At 32.3% G+C, this 21,857-nt stretch overlaps 1 protein-coding gene across 2 annotated transcripts; it reads right to left on the reverse strand.

The window, feature by feature from the left end:
* Nucleotides 1-1,261: 1,261 nt before the first annotated feature.
* LOC134684002 (uncharacterized) lies at nt 1,262-21,205 on the reverse strand. 2 transcript variants are annotated; one of them, XM_063543302.1, is made up of 6 exons: nt 21,110-21,205; nt 15,003-15,148; nt 10,143-12,515; nt 5,796-7,946; nt 5,290-5,424; nt 1,262-4,632 (listed from the first exon to the last, which is right to left on the reverse strand). In XM_063543302.1, the coding sequence occupies exons 2-6, from the start codon at nt 15,121-15,123 to the stop codon at nt 4,565-4,567; spliced, it is 4,848 nt and encodes a 1,615-aa protein (XP_063399372.1). In that variant the 5' UTR covers nt 15,124-15,148; nt 21,110-21,205; the 3' UTR covers nt 1,262-4,564. The 2 variants fall into 2 exon arrangements, with proteins under 2 accessions (XP_063399372.1, XP_063399378.1); XM_063543308.1 differs by having other exon boundaries at nt 21,033-21,155.
* Nucleotides 21,206-21,857: the final 652 nt, after the last annotated feature.

Below are 21,857 nucleotides of genomic sequence, written 5' to 3' on the forward strand. Positions count from 1 at the left end.
GAAATAAGAATAAAAATATTATCAAAAAACGAAAGGGAGCTCATGTAAATAGATATAAACAATTCACCAAAGTAACTTGCAAATTGGTAAAAATGTTTTTGAGTTAGTCAAATAACTGAAAAATTCCCCTTTTTCAATGAAAAAAATCTCAAAACCTGGAAATTTAGAATCTAAATTTATAAAAACTAGAGGCTCTAAAGAGCCTGTGTCGCTCACCTTGGTCTATGTGAATATTCAACTAAGAACACAGATGGATTCATGACAAAATGGTGTTTTCATGATGGTGAAGTGTTTGTACATCTTAATTAACTGAACATTCTAGCTGCTTACATTTATCTCTATCTATAATTAACTTGGCCCAGTAGTTTCAGAGGAAAAGATTTTTGTAAAAGATTACTAAGATTTACAAAAAAAAAGTTAAAACATGACTATAAAGGGCAATAACTCCTAAAGGGGTCAACTTACAATTTCGGTCATGTTGACTTATTTGTAGATTTTACTTTGCCAACATTTATTGTTTTTTACAGTTTATCTCCCATCTATAATAACATTCAAGATGATAACCAAAAACAGCAAATTTTCCTTAAAATTACCAGTTCAGGGGTTGCAACCCAACAACGGGTTGTTTGATTCATCTGAAAGTTTCAGTGCAGATAGATCTTGACCTGATAAACAATTTAACCCCATGTCAGATTTGCTTTAAATGCTTTCGTTTCTGAAAGCCAAAAACTGCATTTTACCCCTATGTTCTATTTTTAGCCATGGTGGCCATCTTGGTTAGTTGACCGGGTCACCGGACACAATTTTTAAACTAGATACCAGAATGATGATTGCGGCCAAGTTTGGTTAAATTTGGCCCAGTAGTTTCAGGAGAAGATTTTTGTAAAAGTTAACGACGACGACGGACGCAAAGTGATGGGGAAAGCTCACTTGGCCCTTTGGGCCAGGTGAGCTAAAAAGGGAGCTCAGGTCAATAGATGTAATTAATTCAACCAAGTTTAATGCCAATTGGATTAAGTGTTTTGAGTTATTGTCTGACATATTGAAGATGGAGTGACGGATGGATGGACAGACAACTGTATGCCATAATACGTCCCATAAATGAGCGTATAAAAACCCTACCAACAAGTTATCTCAATGGAACTAAGTGCCTACAGACAAACAATGAAGACAGCCCATATTAGTATATGACTTTTGTCAATGATGACAAAAAAACACAAAAACACTAAATACACTTTTTAAATAAAACATCACACTAAAACTTTCATGATGTTTTAATACAAAAGATTGAATAAATAGACATATACATCAAACTTAATAATACAAACAGTGTCCCAATGTACTCCCCATTCTAGTTCTGAATATATGTGTCTGAATGAAGATCTTTAGAGTTGTGAATGTTTTTGTTTTTTATTCCAACTTCTAGAAACACCAGTAAGTATAAATCCAATAACTTATTGACAAATTCAAAGTGAAAACTGTAAGGTAGTGTCTAAGAAATAATTAGTTCTGCCTTAAAGATAACAATTATAACATCATTTAAATAGAGTGATAACAGTGTAATAGATTTTTATCTCTGTGCTTACAAGTTCTGTGAGGTTTTGTATATGATAATCATTGTAACACCTATTTGGAATAGACACCAAAAATGAAGACTTTAGAAATTATCCAACTCATTTATGCAACATGCAAAGCATCTTATGTTGGAATTGATTGTAGTTCCAGAATCTAAAATACAAATCAATCAGGAATCAGGTTTGTAGTGCTTCACTTTTTATAAATGAATTTAACGAAATATCAATCAATTTAAAGAATTTTATTTTTTCCTGTTAACAAAAAAAAAATCAATTTTTTTTTTTTAAATGAGTGCATACTAAACTAGTCTTTCCGATCACTTTTGATTTTCAAATTTGGGTATGATGCACATACATTTTCACTTGTGACCTTTAATACATTTGAATTTGTTAATAACAATTGATAGGGTTGATTACTGGTCCAGTCATAAGATCTAATAAATAAGCAACAACTCCATTAGTAAATTTTCTGAACTTATAAAGAACTTGGTAACACAGAAGTGAAAATCTATAATTCACACAATATTCCTTACTTTTAAACAAGTGTTTGAATCATAAGTTTTATATTCTTATGGATTTGAATAAAAAGTTTTCCGCAAGTAAAAAGTAAAGGAGGTCCAGTTGGAATCCTCTTAATTTCCTGTGTGCTTTATCAAGTTAACAAGGGGACTAGTGGGCTCTTGGTACTTTAGAATTATATATAGTCCATGACTGCATTATGACTACATTATCTCTTTTCAAAACTATGTGTAAAATGCTTTGCTTTGTTGTAGCCTGTATTTTTTAGAAACTGTCAAAAAATTATACAATAAACTACAGAAAATGTAAAAAATCATACTTTTGATAGTAACATGTCATTTCAAAATGTTAAGTATAGATTAGCACAGCTATTTCAATGATGTCATAATAAGGGGGGAATTGAACAAGTGGTTAACACTTTTAAGCATATATAATATATACTCATAATCAAAATTTATTAGAAAATACAACAGACATGTAAAATCAGAGGATTAATTTCCTAACATGATTTATAACAAAAGAAATATTTTTATCACTTTTTGGTTAAAATAAACAAGTCAAAAACACTGAAATATCTGATTAAAATACAATAACTTTCTAAAATCTCAGCTCCATATTGATTAGGAATCTTCTTTCAACAACAATTTAGTAAATATCTTTGAAATTGAAAGTTGTAGAGTCGAAACTAAATATATAATACTGGAGAACAAAAATTATTGATGCAAGATCTTACAGTGTGTATCAAGATAATGCCAGTGAAGAAAAAAATCAGTATTTAAGAAAAATAAGTCTTTCTGAATAAGAAATCAGAAATAATTTCAGTACTGAATACAATGTTACCATTAAAGCCTATATGAGTGACAAAAGCAATTAACAAGGTAAAAGTTAACAAGCATTAGTTTGGTGTTCTATTGATAATGGCAGACACATACCACAGTCATATCTCCAGAACAAAAATGTTTTAAAATTTTATTTCTTGATAACAGAAAGTTTAAAACTCGAGTCTCACACGAAAAATGTTTATAAAATGTTACAATAATCAACAGTGTTCATGACCCAGCATGTGAAATGTAAGATGGCGATAACAGCATTACCTACAAGTTTTAGATGGACTACTATATATATTATATACATATGTTATGTACAGACATTAGGTACCGTTCAACATTCTTTGAAATCATAAACTCTCGGAAGAAATAAATCTGTTAAGAAGTTTGTAAAGATAAGTTCTATGAGGACTAGAAAACAAGAATATATCAACAAACACAAAGCCCTTATAAAATAAACAATCTTCAAAAAGCAATACTCTGCATTCACACACAGTTATACAATTCTCATTTTATCCATTTAAATAAAATGCTTTTGCTTCCAACATGACTGAAGTCAAGGGAGCCCTATTGTTCAGTCATGTGAAGAAAATGCTCCAAATATTACTGCACTGAACTTGACTGAAGTTCAATTTTGTAGTAAAATCATAAGCTACAAGTTTGTTTATGCAACAGTTAATATATGCTAAAAAGAAATTATCAGAGAAAAGGAATGGATTTTTTGTATTAATCAAATATTCTATTATACTTATGGAATTTTACAGTCCAAACTTTTAAGGTTTATTGTTTAAATATAGGATAATCAGGTAATTTCTGTTTTTCATTTTTTTAATGTCAATTGACTCTCTGGTGATAAAAGATACCACAATAGATTTTGACCAATCAAAGCAATAACATCTGAATTTCAAATGTAACTAATAACCAGCACAATTAATTTGGGTAATTCAGCTTTTTAATAGTTGTATTCTTTAATTGGAATTGTGTTGAATTTCATAAGTTTTGGTACTAGAATTCATGCTTCCTAATTATCTGGTGAGTTATTATAAAGGTCTATACTGTAAGCACAGTAACTACAATGAATTAAAGATATCTACTGACCCAAAACATACATGTTCATCAGTCACTAAAAACTGAATAAGTTATGAGGTAAGAAAGGGTAGAGATATCATTCAGGTTCTACTAATCAAAATGTTCAAATATCAGTTTGTGTACAGGTAATAAGGAAAATAAAAAGAAAAAAAAGTTTGAGCATTAAGAACTTTAACCTGTAAGAATACACATATGCACTTAAATGGACAAAATGTGAAGAGTATACTTTTGTAAACAGCAATAGACAAAAACTTATTAAAATATATTCCATCTGGCAGTTAAACAAAAAATTCATTATAAACTCTATCATTACAACAAAATTATCACAATACAAAAACCATTAAGTGTTTTATTAAAAAGTACAACCTCCCCGTCTACAGGGAGACTAAGTGAATATCACATGATCTATACACAATGGATATCAAAGCACTATTCTTATTAAATTATACACTATTTTACATCATGTACATTATATGCCATTTCTTGTCAACAATAACACTGGCTATTTATGAGGATATATAAATATATACATTTGCACAGAGATGAGACAGCTTCCTATCTGTGGTCACGAGATGTGGTGCGACGTCTCTTGCTTGGAGGGGGAGGAGGTAGATCGGTTGCATCTGTAAACAGAATAGCACATGCCAATATACTATCATATTTTAAATTTATGTTAACATAATAGATTATTTTTTTGCAAGTTCCAATAGCATGGTTATAACAGTATTATTTTATAATTACATAAACATTTGAACATGTTGAAGTTTATGCAATCTTTTTTTGTTTGAACAATATCACGTTTTCAGTTCATAAAGTTGTGTGAGGAGTAATTACTATACAAACAAGCCCATATTTCATTCCCCTTCACCATAATTGATGTTACACTATTGTTTCAGGTAAGGGTGAAGGTTGGTACCTATTAAAATGTTTAAACCTGCTGAATTTGTTTGCACCTGTCCTAAGTCAGGAACCTGATGTTCAGTGATTGTCATTTGTTGATGTAGTTCAGTAATGTTTCTCGTTTCTTTGTGTGTGAGTGGCTTTTTTTTTTTATAGACATTTGCTTATCTTTTTTGAATGTTTTTTCATAAGTCATTTTTGTGGCCCTGTTAGAGTGCTTTTGGCATTAATTTTTAGATAATTAAACACATGCTTATTAAAACACTGTACTGAAACAAGTAATCTGAGAAGTTAACTTTTAAACACTTGATTGGCTTGAATTGCTTTATTTTGAGATTAAAAAATGTCAGACTGGCTTTTCCTTAAGTTACAGAACATACCATTTTGTGTATCAACACTCTGAATTTTAGGCTTTGCTGATCGTGTTGATCTCTTACTATTATCATCTTCAGCACTGGGGGAAATCTGTCCACTTCTAGTTCTAACAATTCTTCCAGGTGACTTTTCTCTAGCTTCTACAAATATAATGCATTATTATTGGTTCGTTTCTTATAGTTTAAAAGCTAATAATAGTCGTAGAGTTCCTTTTCATACTTCATTTGTTTGTACTGGTAGGTTTATACAGAATTTAATATTGCTCTTGACTTGTAGTGTATGGGTATTGGCAAGCCCATTTTAAAATGGAAATATGTCAGAAATACTTATTTTTGTTTCCTTCTTTTCTGTTATTATTTTGAAGTGAACAAGACAAAATTAGATGTAATTTTCAGATTTTGTAAAAAGATTTTCTTCCTGTCAGTATTTACATATATCGATTTTTCATGTTTGTTTTCTGTACTTCTTTCTGACATTTAAGAAATATACAACTAACAATATCATGAAATACCTTTAGTTTGTTGTTTGTCAATGGTGGTTGGTGACTGTCGACTCTTGCGATTTTGACTGTTACGTTTCACATTGTCTTCTTCAACACTTTTGCTCTGTTTAAGCTCTTTTGGACTAACTTTGATCTTTTCTTCAGGTTTGTTTTGAGTCCTAGCTCTAAGACCACTTTTCACAGTATCAAATAATGTAAGACCTTCACCAATTTCAGTTTGCATTTCTTCACTTTTACCTAATTTCTCGTCAGTTTCTTCTGAACAGTTTTCAATATGAAGTCTCTTATCTGAATCTTGTGCAGGTTCACTGTCCGATGTAGTTTTTCTTCTTCGTGACTGCCTCAGAGATTTAGATGAAGAATCATCTACTATTTTATATTGTTCCACTTCTTGTTCAACAGATTTCTGACGTACTGGTTTAGGTGGCCTTAAATTGTGTGTTGATTCAGATGCATCCGATGCTTTCCTTGCTCTGAGAGACATAGTTAGTGATTGAGATTCCTCTTGTTTTTGTTCTGTAGTTGCTTCAACAACAGATGGTTTTCGAGATACCTTCAACACTAATGGTGGAACAGTTGGTTCCCCTGCAGAGTTTTCGCTCTTCCTATGATCGGATCTAGTTATCACAGTTATATTAGTTTCATTTGCTAACTCCTCTTTGCTAAATGGTTGTGAATTTGTTATAATGCCATGAGAAAGATGAAGCTTGATAGGTCCCTTTTCATCTGATTTACCTTTTTTCACTGGTGACACACTTGTAGATTTCTGACTAGATTTGGGAGAAGTTTTTTCAGAATCACAGTTAACTTTTAATGAAGAATAATCAACACCTGTATTGCACGAACTATCAGATTTCTTGTTCAAATTTTTATTTTTCACACTTTTATCAAGCAATTTATCATTTTCAGGATTTAAAGGATTTATTCCTGAACCATTATTATTTGTTGGCACTTTAGAAAGGTCAATTTTTGATGTTGTAACAGTTGAGTCTAAGCTTGTTGAATCCATTACGGAAACCTCAATTGGCACTTTCACATGATCACTTGCATTTTGTTTATGATTCTCCTGAATGTTTTGCTCAGAAGAGTATTTAAAACTACTGTCAGAACCAGATTTGTTTGACTGGTTATAAATATTAGACACAGCACTAACACTAGAGGGAGCACTTTCCTGAGAAGGTAAGGAATGATTTCCAGATCCTAAGTTCCTAGTATCACTTCTACAATCACCATTCTTGTCACTATCATGTGCATCATTTGATTTGGGAGTTTTTTCTCTTAAAACATGGTTAAAAATTGGAGAGTTTAAACTTTTTTTCACTCCATTTTCAGCCTCTGTTTTCAGATGATCTGAAGAGGAATTTGATAAAATATCACTATTTACTACATGGTTATCATTGTTAAGAGTTGGATCCGATGGACCATTTATCACATTGTCTGAACTGTCCATGGAATCTTTTAGTCCCTCACTTTTGAGTGACTGAGGAGAAGTGCAGGCTCTAGAGCCCACTGATCCTGGTGAACGTCTCTGAGAATGAGGTAGAGTTGATGATTCAGGAAGAAGAGGTTTAACTAGTTTTTGAACAGATTCAGTCAATTTTTTTGGATCAAAAAATTGCTGTGGTAATGGATTCAACAATGCTGAAGCAGGAGATCTTCGTTTGTACGACCCAGACTTTGATAGTTTTGTAATGTCATTTTCACTTGATCCAAGAATATTTTCAGGTCTTTTTATATTGTTCATCAAATCATTTTTTAGAATACCCTGAGCATTCATTCCTTCTGCATGTTTACCTATAGCACTATTCACAGACATCATATTTTCTAAAGAGATCAATTCCATAGCTGCTGATACAGTCAAATTCCCACTAATGGGTGATTTAGATTTTCTTTCATGGTTTTTCTGTGTCAAATAAGATGAAATTATATCATTTTGCATTGATTCCATTTCAGAAACTGGTGTTTTATCAACGTTATGTCTAGTTTTATTGCACATGTTGATGTCATTTGTTTCTTTCGGATCATGATTAGCAAACAATCTTGGAGAAGGAGTTCTTGCACTAGGTTGTATGCTTGTTGGAGAATGTAGGTTATCTATTCTTCCAGGAACAGCCAGCCTTGAATTTGAAAATAAATGCTGATTTGATTTATCTTGTTTCCCTGAAATGAATTATATGATCAGAGTGAATACAGTTTAAACTTTAAAGCATTGATATATATATAACAACTAGTAAACAAAGTAGCTGATTAAATTAGCTCATATTTAATCAGAGAGCATATGTTAAATGCAACTCTATATGCAAACATTCTTCAGGAGCCTGTAATTCAGTGGTTGATGTTTGTTTATGTGTTACATATTTGTTTTTCGTTCATTTTTTGTACAGCACCAAGGTCATTAGTTTTCTCATTTGAATTGTTTTACATTGTCATTATGGCGCCTTTTATAGCTGACTATGCGGTATGGACTTCAATCATTGTTGAAGGCTGTACAGTGACCTATAGTTGTTAATTTCTGTGCCATTTTGGTCTCTTGTGGAGAGTTGTCTTATTGGCAATCATACCACATCTTCTTTTTTTCATATGCAAATTAAAAAAAAAGACAATGTCATACCAATACACCTGATAGAAGTCATTATTCCTGCAAAGTAGTATTTTTCTTATTTAAGAATTAGATTTAAAATACTGCTTTCTTGACATTTTTTCACCCATTTCATTTCCTCAATAAACAATTAAAAAAACAGGATTAATATATGTTGATATACACCAAAACACAGACATGACAGAGGCATATCTCTTTACATACAAGAGCAATATTTGATGAAGTTTGATTCAGTCTTTGTCTGAACTCTTGTTATAAATTCAATGATCTACATCAACCATGGATACTCCAATAGATTTACAATGATATCTCAATTATCAATAGCAACTTACATGTAGCTGCAATACAGTAGTTCACTATAAACATTTAACATGTGCTTTGCTATTGTTTGGACAATATTGCTGAACACCAATCTTTTTTATAACAGAATAGGTACATTTCATTGATATATTATGAGATGGTCTAGATGGGGGTTATTTCTGTACATGTATAATATATATATTTTTCATTTTTTTAAAGGGCTGACAGTGTTCTCTCCAGGGCCTTTTAGCATCATGGTAATATGATGTTATTATCTTAATTGTGATGCTATGTGATTTGGTTTTCTTATAGGTTATATCGACTTATGTTATGGATGTGATGCTTTAATTTTTAGAAATAAGACGGTATTTCAATTTCCTGTTTACCAGAATGCTAAATGAAATATCTGGGGAGATAACTGGGGCACTTTTACTCTAATCTCTATATTTTCGTCCCCTTTTCTTTTTTCTGTATGCATTAAAAAAGTATATACATGATACATAAAATTGAGAAATGTGGAATGTATCAAAGAGACAACAACCCGCCCATAGAAAAAACAACAGCAGAAGGTCACCAACAAGTCTTCAATATAACAAGAAATTCCCGCACCCGGAGGCGTCCATCTAATTAACTACTGAGTTGATCTCCGAAAACCAGTCTAGATACAGAGTGTCAACATGGTCAATGAAGTGTGAAATGTACATCTTATTAACCAAAATGTTTCTGAATATATTATTTGATCTATATGCAAAAAATCTGAAAATCTTTGATCTGTTCAACCTCAATGAAGCTCAAAATTAAACATCAAGGTCTCATTACAACTATTGATAATTTTTTTTGGATGCATAAGGACATTGATTTCATATTAATGAGCATATCAATTTATCTCCTTACATCCTTAGCAAGCAATGGATAACGCATGAATCATATGTGATCGTTTATTTTAAGGAAAAGAGTGTCAACATTGACCATGTTGAAATTGAAACAAAGGTAAATCATTTGATTGATTGATTCCATCCACAAATAATCATTCTTTCACAGGTTAAAACGATGATTAACCTGATTAAATAGGCCTAGAAAAATTCAATTGCACAAGTTCTTAGATCTATATTTAAGTTTATATCCCTTATATGACCATTAGAGGTTTTCGGAGATCAACTCAGTAGTTAATTTAGATGAGGTCTAAATTAAAAAAATCCTTGAGCTTAATAAGATTTAATCTTCTGCATCTGTTGAAAATCCTGCTTACTATATTGATTCTCATTCTGGAACCCTGCATAAAGAATACAGGTTTGATTAGAATCATTCAGTTGTTAATTATTTTCTTGATTTATTTTTTTAGCAACTGTTTTGGTTACTCTTGTTTTAGAATTTTAGGCTTCAAAGGTTCTTACAAAAATTGAAACTGAACTTTTTTTTATGTATTTTTGTTTTCTCCTTTTTATTTGTAAACCTACCATGTGGATGAAAATTGTCCTGTAAATACTGCATACTGTCTACTTTCTGTAACAACTGAAGGTGTTCCTTTGTAAGAACATCTTCGTGCAAGAAATGCTTTGGGCTTTTCTTTTTGTTCTTACTAAATAAATGCATCATTGCCACTTGGTGGTCTGTCAAATCATTGTTTTTAGTCAAATCACTATTTTTCTTTTTCAATGCAGGGTGCCTAAGAGCTTTATCTATTGCCAAAATATTGGAAACATCATTGCTGTACTTCTCATTTTGTTGCTGATTCGACATGGCATAGCCAACAGTTATCACTTGTTGGTCAGGTTTATTTAACAAATTCTGTTTTTGAACTATATTTTCATTAAACACTGACCTAGAGAACTCTTCCACGTGATTGTGATTGTTTGCAGATTTAAAATCCGATTCTCCAGGTTCTGATGGTGTATCATCTGATCTTTCAGATGAACTCCCAACACCGGAGTCATTATAGTACACTTTAGAATTTATTTCAGTTGTGCATCCCGTAGTAACAGCACCAATATCATTTTGCATATGAGTGTCATGTATGGATTTTGTATGACTGGAGTGTTCAGTGTTAACACCAGTACTACTGTTCGAGCAGCTGCCTGTTTTTTTGGCTGGATTTTTCAGAGGGTTGAGCAAATTTTCAGAAGTGATAAATTTCATATGGTCCTTATTGGATAAATGTTTATGAGATGAGTAAGTAGATTCAGCAGTGCTTGTTCTAGAACCACCGGAAACTGTTATGTGATGACCATGTAATGCTGCAGTTTTGTACAGATCTTTGTTTGAAGAAATGCTCATAGAACAAGTTTGTGAGGGAAAATTACTTTTTCCAGACATATCTAATAGAATATTGGACCGTTTACTGACACTTGCTATGGGACTAGATTGCACTAAATTGTAATTTTGTGATGACGATAATGCCAAACTACTACTTCTAGCAGATACAGTCACAGATAATGATTCGCTGCCTTGAATACGAGATCCCACAGTCAATGCAGAGTTTGTTTGACACTGCTGTAAAGGAACAGAACAGTATGTACTTGATGCTGGCATATTTGAGTTTATACAAGTACTTGGTAACTTGTTATGTGATATTATATGATTCATTCTCTCTTTGGACAGCAGTGTTTTTTCACGACTATTCAATCCTAGAGGTGAAAGTCTATCAAATGTTACACAGTTTTTGGCAGGATTAGAATCAGAATGCTCCATTGGTTCCAGATGTCCTGTATAAGGATTTATGATCTTTCCTACAGTGCTCTCAGGTAAAGTTTGTATTGGTTCACCTGTAGTCCCTGTAGATGACATACTTAAAGCCTTACTACTCACAACTTCAGGATAATTGGCTCTATCATCATTAACTGAAGAAAACATCATTTCTGATGTTGATGGCACAGATTTAGAAAAAGTAACTGAAGGTTGAGTGTTAGCTGCCAAAGCCTGTGTTACCATAGGAACAGGTAGAATGTTATTACCACTACCAGATGTCGGCATAGAGTAAGACGATAAAACAGGATTTGGAACACTTTGTATAGTAGCTTCTCCTTCGCAACCCGCCTTTGGCTTTCTTGGTTTACGCTTTTTCTTTAACGGTGGACTTGATTCTGGGGGTGGCGGTATCATTTTAGAGTTCATAAAATTGTTCATTCCAGCTAATGCAAAGGCAGGATCAGTTTGTAATAAATTAACCAGTAATGGGCTAGTTGTTGGAGGAATTCCTCGAATGCCCCTTGCTATGTTATTAACCCAAGCACTCCCCTCAGGATATGGGGGAGGAGGTTTATCCATACCTACAGCATTTTGTTCAATTTCAGCTGGAAAATGACTGTATGAAGGACCTTGTGCTTTACTGGATGAAGCTGTATGAGATGCAACATTTTGAATATTTTTGTCAGTATGGAAATTTGCACCCCCAATTATATTAGGATTCCTTCCTACATGCACAGTATTCTGAGCACTTTCACTCTCTGGTGTAAGAATAGAATCAAATATAGATGCCCCCTGTCGAAGATAGTCTGCAATATTCCTACGGGTTGACTGAACATTGGTAGGACCTGGAGACCCATAATCATGGGTTCCCCCTCCAGAGTCAAGTAACGATAAGTTAGGAGCATCAACAGTATCATCTGCTGTCCTAAAAATAAGTTGTGTTCTCGCATTATTTCTTCCTGCAATTGTCAGTGAAATAAGCTGATCTCCCTCTATCTGAACAGCTAATACTCCAAGCTGCCTAAGAGTAACATTGCCTTGTTGTGCTAGTTGTTTCAGCCTCCATGCCGCCTCTCTTGGTATATTAAATGTCACACGCACACTATTCCAAGGTTCTACTTTCTTTAAAATCAACTTTCTTTTATCTGCAAAATACAAGTAATCAATATTATTGAATAGCAATATAATATTTCCCACAGAAAGTAACCAAAAGTTAGCGTGCAATAAATTCCAATATTACACTTGTGCAATAAATCTTTAAAATTCATGCATTATCAATGACAAAATCTTAGTTTAAACCAATTTTTACTTTCAAATATTAAATTGCTATACAATAAAAGGGTTATTGCATGAATATTGGGGAATTTTGTCGCTTGTAGAACATAAAATTATATTGCACTCGCAAGCTTGTGCAATTTAAAATTCTACTTGGGACAATATTCCCCAATATTCATGCAATAACCCTACATGAATATAATTACATGTATATAAACATGTAAATGTTGTCGGTGTAATCATCAGTAAACAGACAGGCATTCTGAGAGTATAGCATGGCAATACATTGTCTCCAACCAGTTGAGAATTCATTGTACTGGATCAAAATGCTGACTTGATCTACATGATCTACAACTTGTTAATGTGTAAACTAAATAACAAATATCAAGTCAATACATGTATAATAAAGCCTGAACGGATAATATGTGGAAAACTGGTTTTTTTTGTGAATTTTATATGTCCAAGGAGCATCAGACCAGGACAAAATTTTGAACTTGGTCTGTATCTTATGATAAAATAATATACAAAATTTCAAATCAATATCTTCAAGAATGAAGGAAAAAAGTCTTGAATACTGATTTGCCAGACTAACAGATAGACGACGGAAGGAGTGCAAACCTAAAGTCCCCTACTGACAGAGTGCAAACCCAAAGTCCTCTTTGACTTTGTCGGTAGGGCACTAAGCAGTTTTAAATCTCAGCTAAAGGTAGCAGGAGCTCATGTGAAATCTTATTTGTTCAAACTAATGAAAGTATTTCTTAAGGACTTGTGTTCTTATTTTGATAAAATATTTTATCACTTAAATGATATAACCTTGTTTATTGACTGGATGCCTGATTCTTAAAGTTTTGTTCATCAACAATCATACATGGTCAGGTGATAACAATGTGGATGTCTATTGGATGATTAAAGTCATATCCGGAAACTAGTGACTGGTGCAAAATAAGTTTTATTCAATTCTTGGACCAATGCATGTATTTATCCTAAACTTCTGTGCACGATTTTATAATTTTTCAACTAAAATATCGAATATTCGACATTTTTTTTTTCTCTCTGTCTGTTATGTGAAAATATGGCAGCTAAATTTTTGTTGTGTTTTGAAGCGAAAGTTTATACTAAAGTTATTGTGCAAAAACCAAGAAAAACGCTTATTTGTGCCCCTTTTTTGCTCCTAATCCCTTAACTGTTGAGATCAAAACCCAGAAAATCAATCCCAAACTTCCTGAAGTGGTTATAAACCTTGTGTTCAAATTTTATTGATTTCTATTTACATATTCTCTAACTCAAGTTATTATCAGGAAGCCATCTGTCTTCGAAAGACGCTAACATTGACGTGATACAAAATTGAATATATACAACTTTATTTTTTTTAATTTTTGCGGTCATATAATAATTCATTTGTCATTAATATGATTTTTTCCCCTCAAAACTTAAAAGGTGCTGAGCAATGAAAATAAGATCAATTATGGACATAATTCAAGACAAAAAAGTCAATGCAACTGGATACAAGATATCAAATATCCACATCTTTTACCTTCTGAAATACAAAGCTTTATATGTTATAAATAGATTAAAAATTTGTAAGGGTTCCGCGAAACCCAGTGTCTCGCCTACTTTTGCTGTAAATGGCAGGCTCAACAAAAATGAGGAAAAAAATCAATAAAAATTTTCCTCTTGATACAATCTTTTGATTGTAAGAATCTTTTGTCCAAGTTTGGTAAAAATCCAGCATAGTTTATGAATCTAATAAATGCTTTAAAAACTTTAACTGCAGACTTTACACGTATTTAATGTTAACTGGAAGAAAAACTAAGTCCATTCAAATGTAAAATATGGAAAAAAATTGATTTATTTTTTTACAAAATTTACTTCTGGATATTATCTTTATGATCATAAATAAGCTTCTGTCCAAGTTTGGTACAAACCCAGGATAGTTTAAGAAAGTTATTAAAATTTTAAAAACTTTAACCACAGAGTGAATGTAATGTTTCCCCGCAGAAAAACTAAGTCCATTTACAAGTAAAATATTGAAAAAATAGAATTTTATTTTTACAAAATTTACTTTTGGATACTATCTTATAATCATAAACAAGCTTCTGTCCAAGTTTGGTAGAAATCCAGTATAGTTTAAGAAAGTTATTAAAATTTCAAAAACTTTAACCACAGAGTGAATATTTGTGGACGCTGCCGCCGACACCGACGGAATGTAGGATCGCTTAGTCTCGCTTTTTCAACTAAAGTCGAAAGCTTAACAAAAAGGAATCGAAAATCCAAAATCACACATCTGGTTAACTTTGGATCTCAGTCTGTTTGTTATTCTGCTACAAACAGTTACAGACACAGCAAAAATGACTAACCTGTAGATAAAAGTTCTTTGAGCTGGCTTTGAAAATCTTCCAATCGCGACTGAAGGTTTGGGTCATTGATATCTCCTTCACATGTGAAGACTGTCTCGATGTAGTCCTCTTGAGGACCCATCCTCACAGTGATGGCATGGAACCACCTAAAAAAAAGATTAAAATTTCAAAATCTTTGATTTAACTTCCTCGTAGCATAATGAGATATATACATTGTATTGATATAGCAAGGACTGAAATTAGTGAGGGTTCTAATTGGCAAGGTTCTAACTAGGATATTTTGAGGCATAGCCCTTAAGTAACTAATAAATGAATCCACAGTATAACAGTTCTTTCATTTTAACAAAAACTTAAAACCAGCTATCTTTTACAATAGGAAGCATTACCATATAATTCAATACAACCTTCAATTCCAAAATATTTTTGATAAAAAAAAAACCAACAATACTGATTACCGAAACATTGCATTGTAAGCAGGAAAATTAGAGAAATCATTACAGCCAATTGCATTGAGTGTGTAGGCAAGGGTAATATCTTTTGTTAGCATGGTTAGCTTGCTTGCTAGCTGAACTGTGAAGTCATTATTAGGTTAAGTAACTTACATGCATCTCCTTTAAGAGTAGACTAGCCCAACATATAACCAATCTATCAAAAGGAGGGTAGTATACCTTACCTAGTAATTACTTCAAGGTTCAGCTAGCAAACAAGCTTACCAAAGATATTACCTTTGCCTTATAAACACTCAATGCAATCTGCTGTAAAGAATACTCCAAATATATATCCAATTCAAAAATTGCAATTTAGGCCAAATAAAATTGAATGTCTATTTTCTATATCCTGTCTTAATTGGCCATATCAATAATAGCAATAGGGGTCCAGTCAGCTAGATTCATTTTTTTGTGCATCAAATTAAACATTTCATCTTATTAAATATATACAATACCATAGGACTAAATTGATTATGAAAGTTAAAATTCAATCACAACATAAAACAAATTTGTTTGCTAATCCTCTTCCGAAAGGTTCAGAGTCAAACAACAGAACTGAAAAATTCTGAATCTTTTGTTAATAAAGGGGCATAAGTTAACTCATGAATGGTGAAAGTGACACCCCTATATTTTGATCTTGATCTGTATTTTATTGTAAGCTAAAGTTATAGAACAGAAACCAATTCTGAGTATGTACAGAGTCTACAGACACAGAGACTGGACCAACAAACAGACAGGACAGACAAAAATAACACTTGAGCACCCTCTGTTACACTGGTGGCATTAATATCTTTCCTTTTTGATACTGAATAATAATCTCTTTGAAAGCTGTTGTATAGAAATAGAAGAGGTGTAGATTGGCTCATTTAGAATGTAAAATAGAACATTATAGCTTTCGCCTCCTTTATTGGATTTATATATGAAAGCAGTGCTCATACTTCTGATCTAAAGAATCACAGGTACATCAATGTGGAAAACGATTAAGTGGAGTATGATAAATATATACTGGGTTCCCCCTGGGTCAATCATTTTTTTCGCTTAGTAAACATAAATATATTTTTCGTTTAAAATTTTATTTTTATTTTTCTACGCCCCCTCCCTAATAAGATGAGTTTGCTCTATTGTTGTCTATGATTATTATCTCAAACTGATTTTATATAGTAATGAATAAACACTTAACATTTACTTTTTACTTTACTTTTTTGAACTTAAACTAGAGGCTCTAAAGAGCCTGTGTCGCTCACCTTGGTCTATGTGAAATTCAGAATATTTTACAATGGACATGCACAGATGGATTCATGACAAAATTGTGTTTTGGTGATGGTGATATGTTTGTAGATCTTACTTTACCAAATATTTCTTGCTGCTTTAAATTATCTCTATCTATAATAGTAGTTTCTTTGGAAAATGTTATTGAAAATGAAAATTGTTAAAAATTGACAATGAAGGGCATTAACTCCTTAGGGGATCAATTGACTATTTTGGTCATGTTGACTTATTTTTAGTTCTAACTTTGCTGTACATTATTGCTGTTTACAGTTAATCTCTATCTATAATAATATTCAAGATAATAATAAAAAAACAGCAAAATATCCTCAAAATTACCAATTCAGGGGCAGCAACCTAACAACCAATTATCTGATTCATCTGAAAATTCCAGGGCAGATAGGTCCTGACCTGATCAACAATTTTACATCCTGCAAGATTTGCTTTTAATGCTTTGGTTTTTGAGTTATAAGCCAAAAACTGCATTTTACCCCCAGGTTCTATTTTTAGTCATGGTGGCCATCTTGGTTTGTTGGCCGAGTTACTGGACACATTTTTTAAACTAGATACCCCAATAATGATTATAGCCAAGTTTGGTTTAATTTGGCCCAGTAGTTTCAGAGGAGAAGATTTTTCTAAAAGATAACTAAGATTTACAAAAAAAGGTTAAAAATTGACTATAAAGGGCAATAACTCCTAAAGTGGTCAACTGACCATTTTGGTCATGTTGACTTATTTGTAGATCTTACTTTGCTGAACATTATTGCTGTGTACAGTTTATCTCTATCTATAATAATATTCAAGATAATAACCAAAAACAGCAAAATTTCCTTAAAATTACCAATTCAGGGGCAGCAACCCAGTGATATTGTTGGCTTTTTTCAAAACTACCTCTACCCTTTTTTTTTGGGAAAATATGCGTCATTTTCATCAAATTGGGAAATTTAAAATAAACCATGAATTTGACTGAAACTTCAATTTACAGACCCATTTTCAAGAGTCAAACCCTGCTTTAAAATAAGACCCCATTTTGTCAGTGATGATACACAAATAGACCCTCAAATGTGCTCATAGAGTTATTTTAGGCAAGAAAATTGTTTAAATGAGTGTTTCTGTTTGTATTCATGCACAATTATTACTGTGACTGCACTGTTTGGGAAAAAAGTTGTCTTTTTGGGAATAATTTTAAGCCATTTTTTTTTCAAATTGGGATTCTTCTCCAGGGGAAAAAGCCTTTATTCTCCACTAATTTAAGGCAAACAATATCACTGCAACCTAACAACCGATTATCTGATTGATCTGAAAATTGCAGGGCAGATTGATCTTGACCTGATAAACAAGTTAACCCCCATGTCAGAATTGCCCTTAATGCTTTGGTTTTTGAGTTATAAGCCAAAAACTGCATTTTACCCCTATGTTCTATTTTTGGCCATGGCGGCCATCTTGGTTGGTTGGCTGGGTCACTGGACACATTTTTTAAACTAGATACCCCAATAATGATTCTGGCGAAGTGTGGTTAAATTTGGCCCAGTAGTTTCAGAGGAGAAGATTTTTGTAAAAGTAAACGCAGGACAACGTCGGACGACGACAGACGACGCCGGACGCCAAGTGATGAGAAAAGCTCACTTGGCCCTTTGGGCCAGGTGAGCTTAAAAGGGAAAATTCATTATATTTTGAACAACTTTTCTCAAAAGACTTTAAGAGCACTTACTTTTAATAATTAATAAGATAACAGTCCCATAATATAACAACATGGTCATTAACCCGTTGGTTTTGGCTTTTAGAACGTGAAGACAATCAGATACTGACAGACAGGATGACAATCTTATGTTATGCAATAATATCAGTCAAATAAAAGAAAGTGTAGTAGATCATGTTGTTCAGAATCTGGAAAACAGTATCTTTTGAGGTTCATTTTTCAAAGCCCAAGTGGTGTTCAGAGAATCAAGGTAAAAACGAAAGTAGAATATTGTTCGACTCCACCACAAATAAATAACATTTTCAAATGATTTGTGTATCCGACTTATTGAACAGTTTAAAAAAAAAGAGAAAAATCAAGAGGATATATCAATTTTTTGTCATTGAATGCTTGAGAAATAATTGTATGATTTAAATATGTGTAACAGTCTTTGGAGAATAAAGGGGGTGATTTGTTCACAAATGCACGTATAGTTATGCAAAATAAATTGATCAAGTTTTCTAACAAACCAGATTCTTATATAAATAAAACTCCTTTAAAAGCAAATGACTGTTAAGCATAAGTTAAAGAAAATAAAAAACAAACTTAGTATAACATAAAAAAAATATGACATTTCTTTGAGATTTTTCTTTACTTAAATTTCATTCATAAAAAATGAACATTTGAAAGATGAAATTAGGTGCCAGGATATTGCGAGAATGCAGGATTTTGCTCTATTTATGTCAGAGCTTCTCAGGGCCTTGACCCCAGACCCCCTGCCATAAGGCACCAAACTTCCCCAAATGCATGTTACAGCCACCTATAATTTTATTTTAGCCTTCTACTTCAATTTCAAGGGAAAGCCCTGATTGTGTATGTTTATTTTGTAAATGTATGTATTTGTATAAACGCTCAAAGAGTTTGTGTTAGGGTTAAGCAACATGCAGACTTTAAAAATGTTAAATTATTCTTTTGATTTTGATTTCAGTGTGTGTTCTTAAGGTTTATCATAACCTTTTGGCTAAAATGGCCGTATTTACACCCCAAATTTTACTCTGAGTACAGACTAACCTATACACCTGCAACAGTTTTAAGGGATGGCAGGAACTAGATATATAAATTTTAAATGCATTTTATGTTTCAGAAAATTATTAACTTTTCTAGATTTTGCTATCCATTTTTTTACGTTCCTGCAGAAGGTGCAAAAATTAACTAAGTAGTGAAAAGATTGAGAAGCTCCCCTCATATAATCAATGTTGTGAGTAGTATTGATTTAAATGGACAATAGATGGACAATAGACACCTGTAAACAATAGGTGATTTAACAGGTTTAAACTGTGTAACTGAGTGGACCGTATCAAATGAAACTCGGGTGTTTGTTTATTTTGCCATCTTCTGCAGACTGGAAAAAAATGCACATCAAAATGCAGGTAAGTTTTTCATTTTCTGAAACGTAGACTTTATATAACTTTTATATATCTAGTTCCTGCCATGCCTTAAAACTTTCCTGAATGTACCAGTTTGTCTGTACTCATAGTAATTTTTGAGGTGTAAACACGGCCATATTTTTCAATTCCTTATGATGAACCTTAATATTATACATTGTACATCACATTTAACTGATTTCATTTTTTATCATAAAATATTTTTTTGTACCAATTTTCGATAAATTTGACAGTCACCAGACTAAAGTTTCTGGAACTTTTGTTTTACATGTATATTTTCAAGAAATTTTCATCTATCAAATTTACTGAGTTCAGTGCAAAAATGTATTTCATACAACAAACTTAAGTGTCTTGATGAGGTTTCGGCTTTACATTTTAATTTAAATCTCTGACAAAATCCAACTGGAAATAATGACCAGCGTTTGAGTCTTTTAAATAGCATTGCAGAAAGGTTTCAAAGCAAAATAATCAAATAGACTTCTAAGGTTTAATAATTATTTTGACTAAATTGTGTCATGATAGTACTCATAAATTGTAGAAACATTTCAACTCTTCCATGCATTAATAACTTTTTAGTAATTTAAGACTTACATAGTTACAAATATAGGATAAGATGATAACAATTAGGGTAAAATATATGAAAATAATTGTCAGCTTATGTCATTATAATGTATAAATGAAGGCGTGAACTCCCTCACATGCACCAGAGTGCTGCAGGTTTATCTTGCACCAATTCTTGACTCAAGTTAAAAACATAAAAAAGTAGACTGCTTGGTAGCAACACATTTTAAACATTTCCCTGGTAATAAAATCTCAAATACTTTTAAATTTCAATGCAACTGTGATATATGGAAACCGAAGATTATTGATATATAGCAATACACAGTAGTTTCCTTTTTTTGCAAAGTCAAATGCAAAATCATACGAGAGAGGTACAACGGACTAATGCAAGAGAGACGATTTTGTTTTGTTACTTATAAGTTATTTAACCTGTTGTTCCTTGTAATTACATGTACTTTAAAAAGGGTGTTACAGGTGAAAGGTTGAACAGATTGTCAAATATGGGAGTAATGAACAACAACATCAAAATCGTGCAACCACATTCGACCCTACGGTTAGGAAAACGAACACTTTTCGATATAATTAAACGCACAGCTATCATGTTGCACTTCATTGGACATATACATTGCGTATTTGTTAAATGCACATCTTTCCTGGACCAACACTGACCTAAACTTGTGACGATAAAGCCATGAAATGCACTGATATCGTTAACGCCATTGAACAAAAACAGATGCCGCCATTTGCAATAGCCTTCAAACGCATGCTCTAAAATTTGAGGAACTCTGGGAACGTTAAAGCTTATTTAGCGCGAAATTTAAATGTTTTGTGATTAACCCATTTTAATGTATGGCCGTGAAATTACAGGTATGTTTAAAACTAGCTCTGCAGCATGCCAGAAAGAAAGTGAATATTTATTACAGCACATTTATATGAATGTTTTTTTTTAGATAAATCCAATTTAAAATATATGAAGTATATATTAGGTGTAAACAAAAAATCTTCTAACCTAGCTGTGCTAGGAGAGCTTGGTAGATTCCCTTTATATTTTTCAGTTGTATTATCAATGCTAAAATATTGGTTTAGAATAAAAGAATATGAAAGATGGTTTACTGTATGATACATATATGTGTAACAAAAACATGTTTGATAATAATATTGAATGCTGGAATTCATCCATACATTTCATTTTTTTAAAACTGAATATTCATAATTTGGAGGTGACGCTTAACTTTTTTATCAAGTCAGTTAAGCAAAAACTTTGTAATAGTTTTGTAAAATTTTGGAACACAAAAAGAACAGATACACAGAATAGTAAATTAGATACTTATTTCAAACTTAAAACTTTTTTTTCGAAAGAAATGTATCAATTTTCAATTGAGAAGTGCCATATGTAAAATTAGAATCAGTGCACATG

This window comes from Mytilus trossulus, chromosome 1, assembly GCF_036588685.1.
Source record: "Mytilus trossulus isolate FHL-02 chromosome 1, PNRI_Mtr1.1.1.hap1, whole genome shotgun sequence".
NCBI lineage: Eukaryota > Metazoa > Mollusca > Bivalvia > Mytilida > Mytilidae > Mytilus > Mytilus trossulus.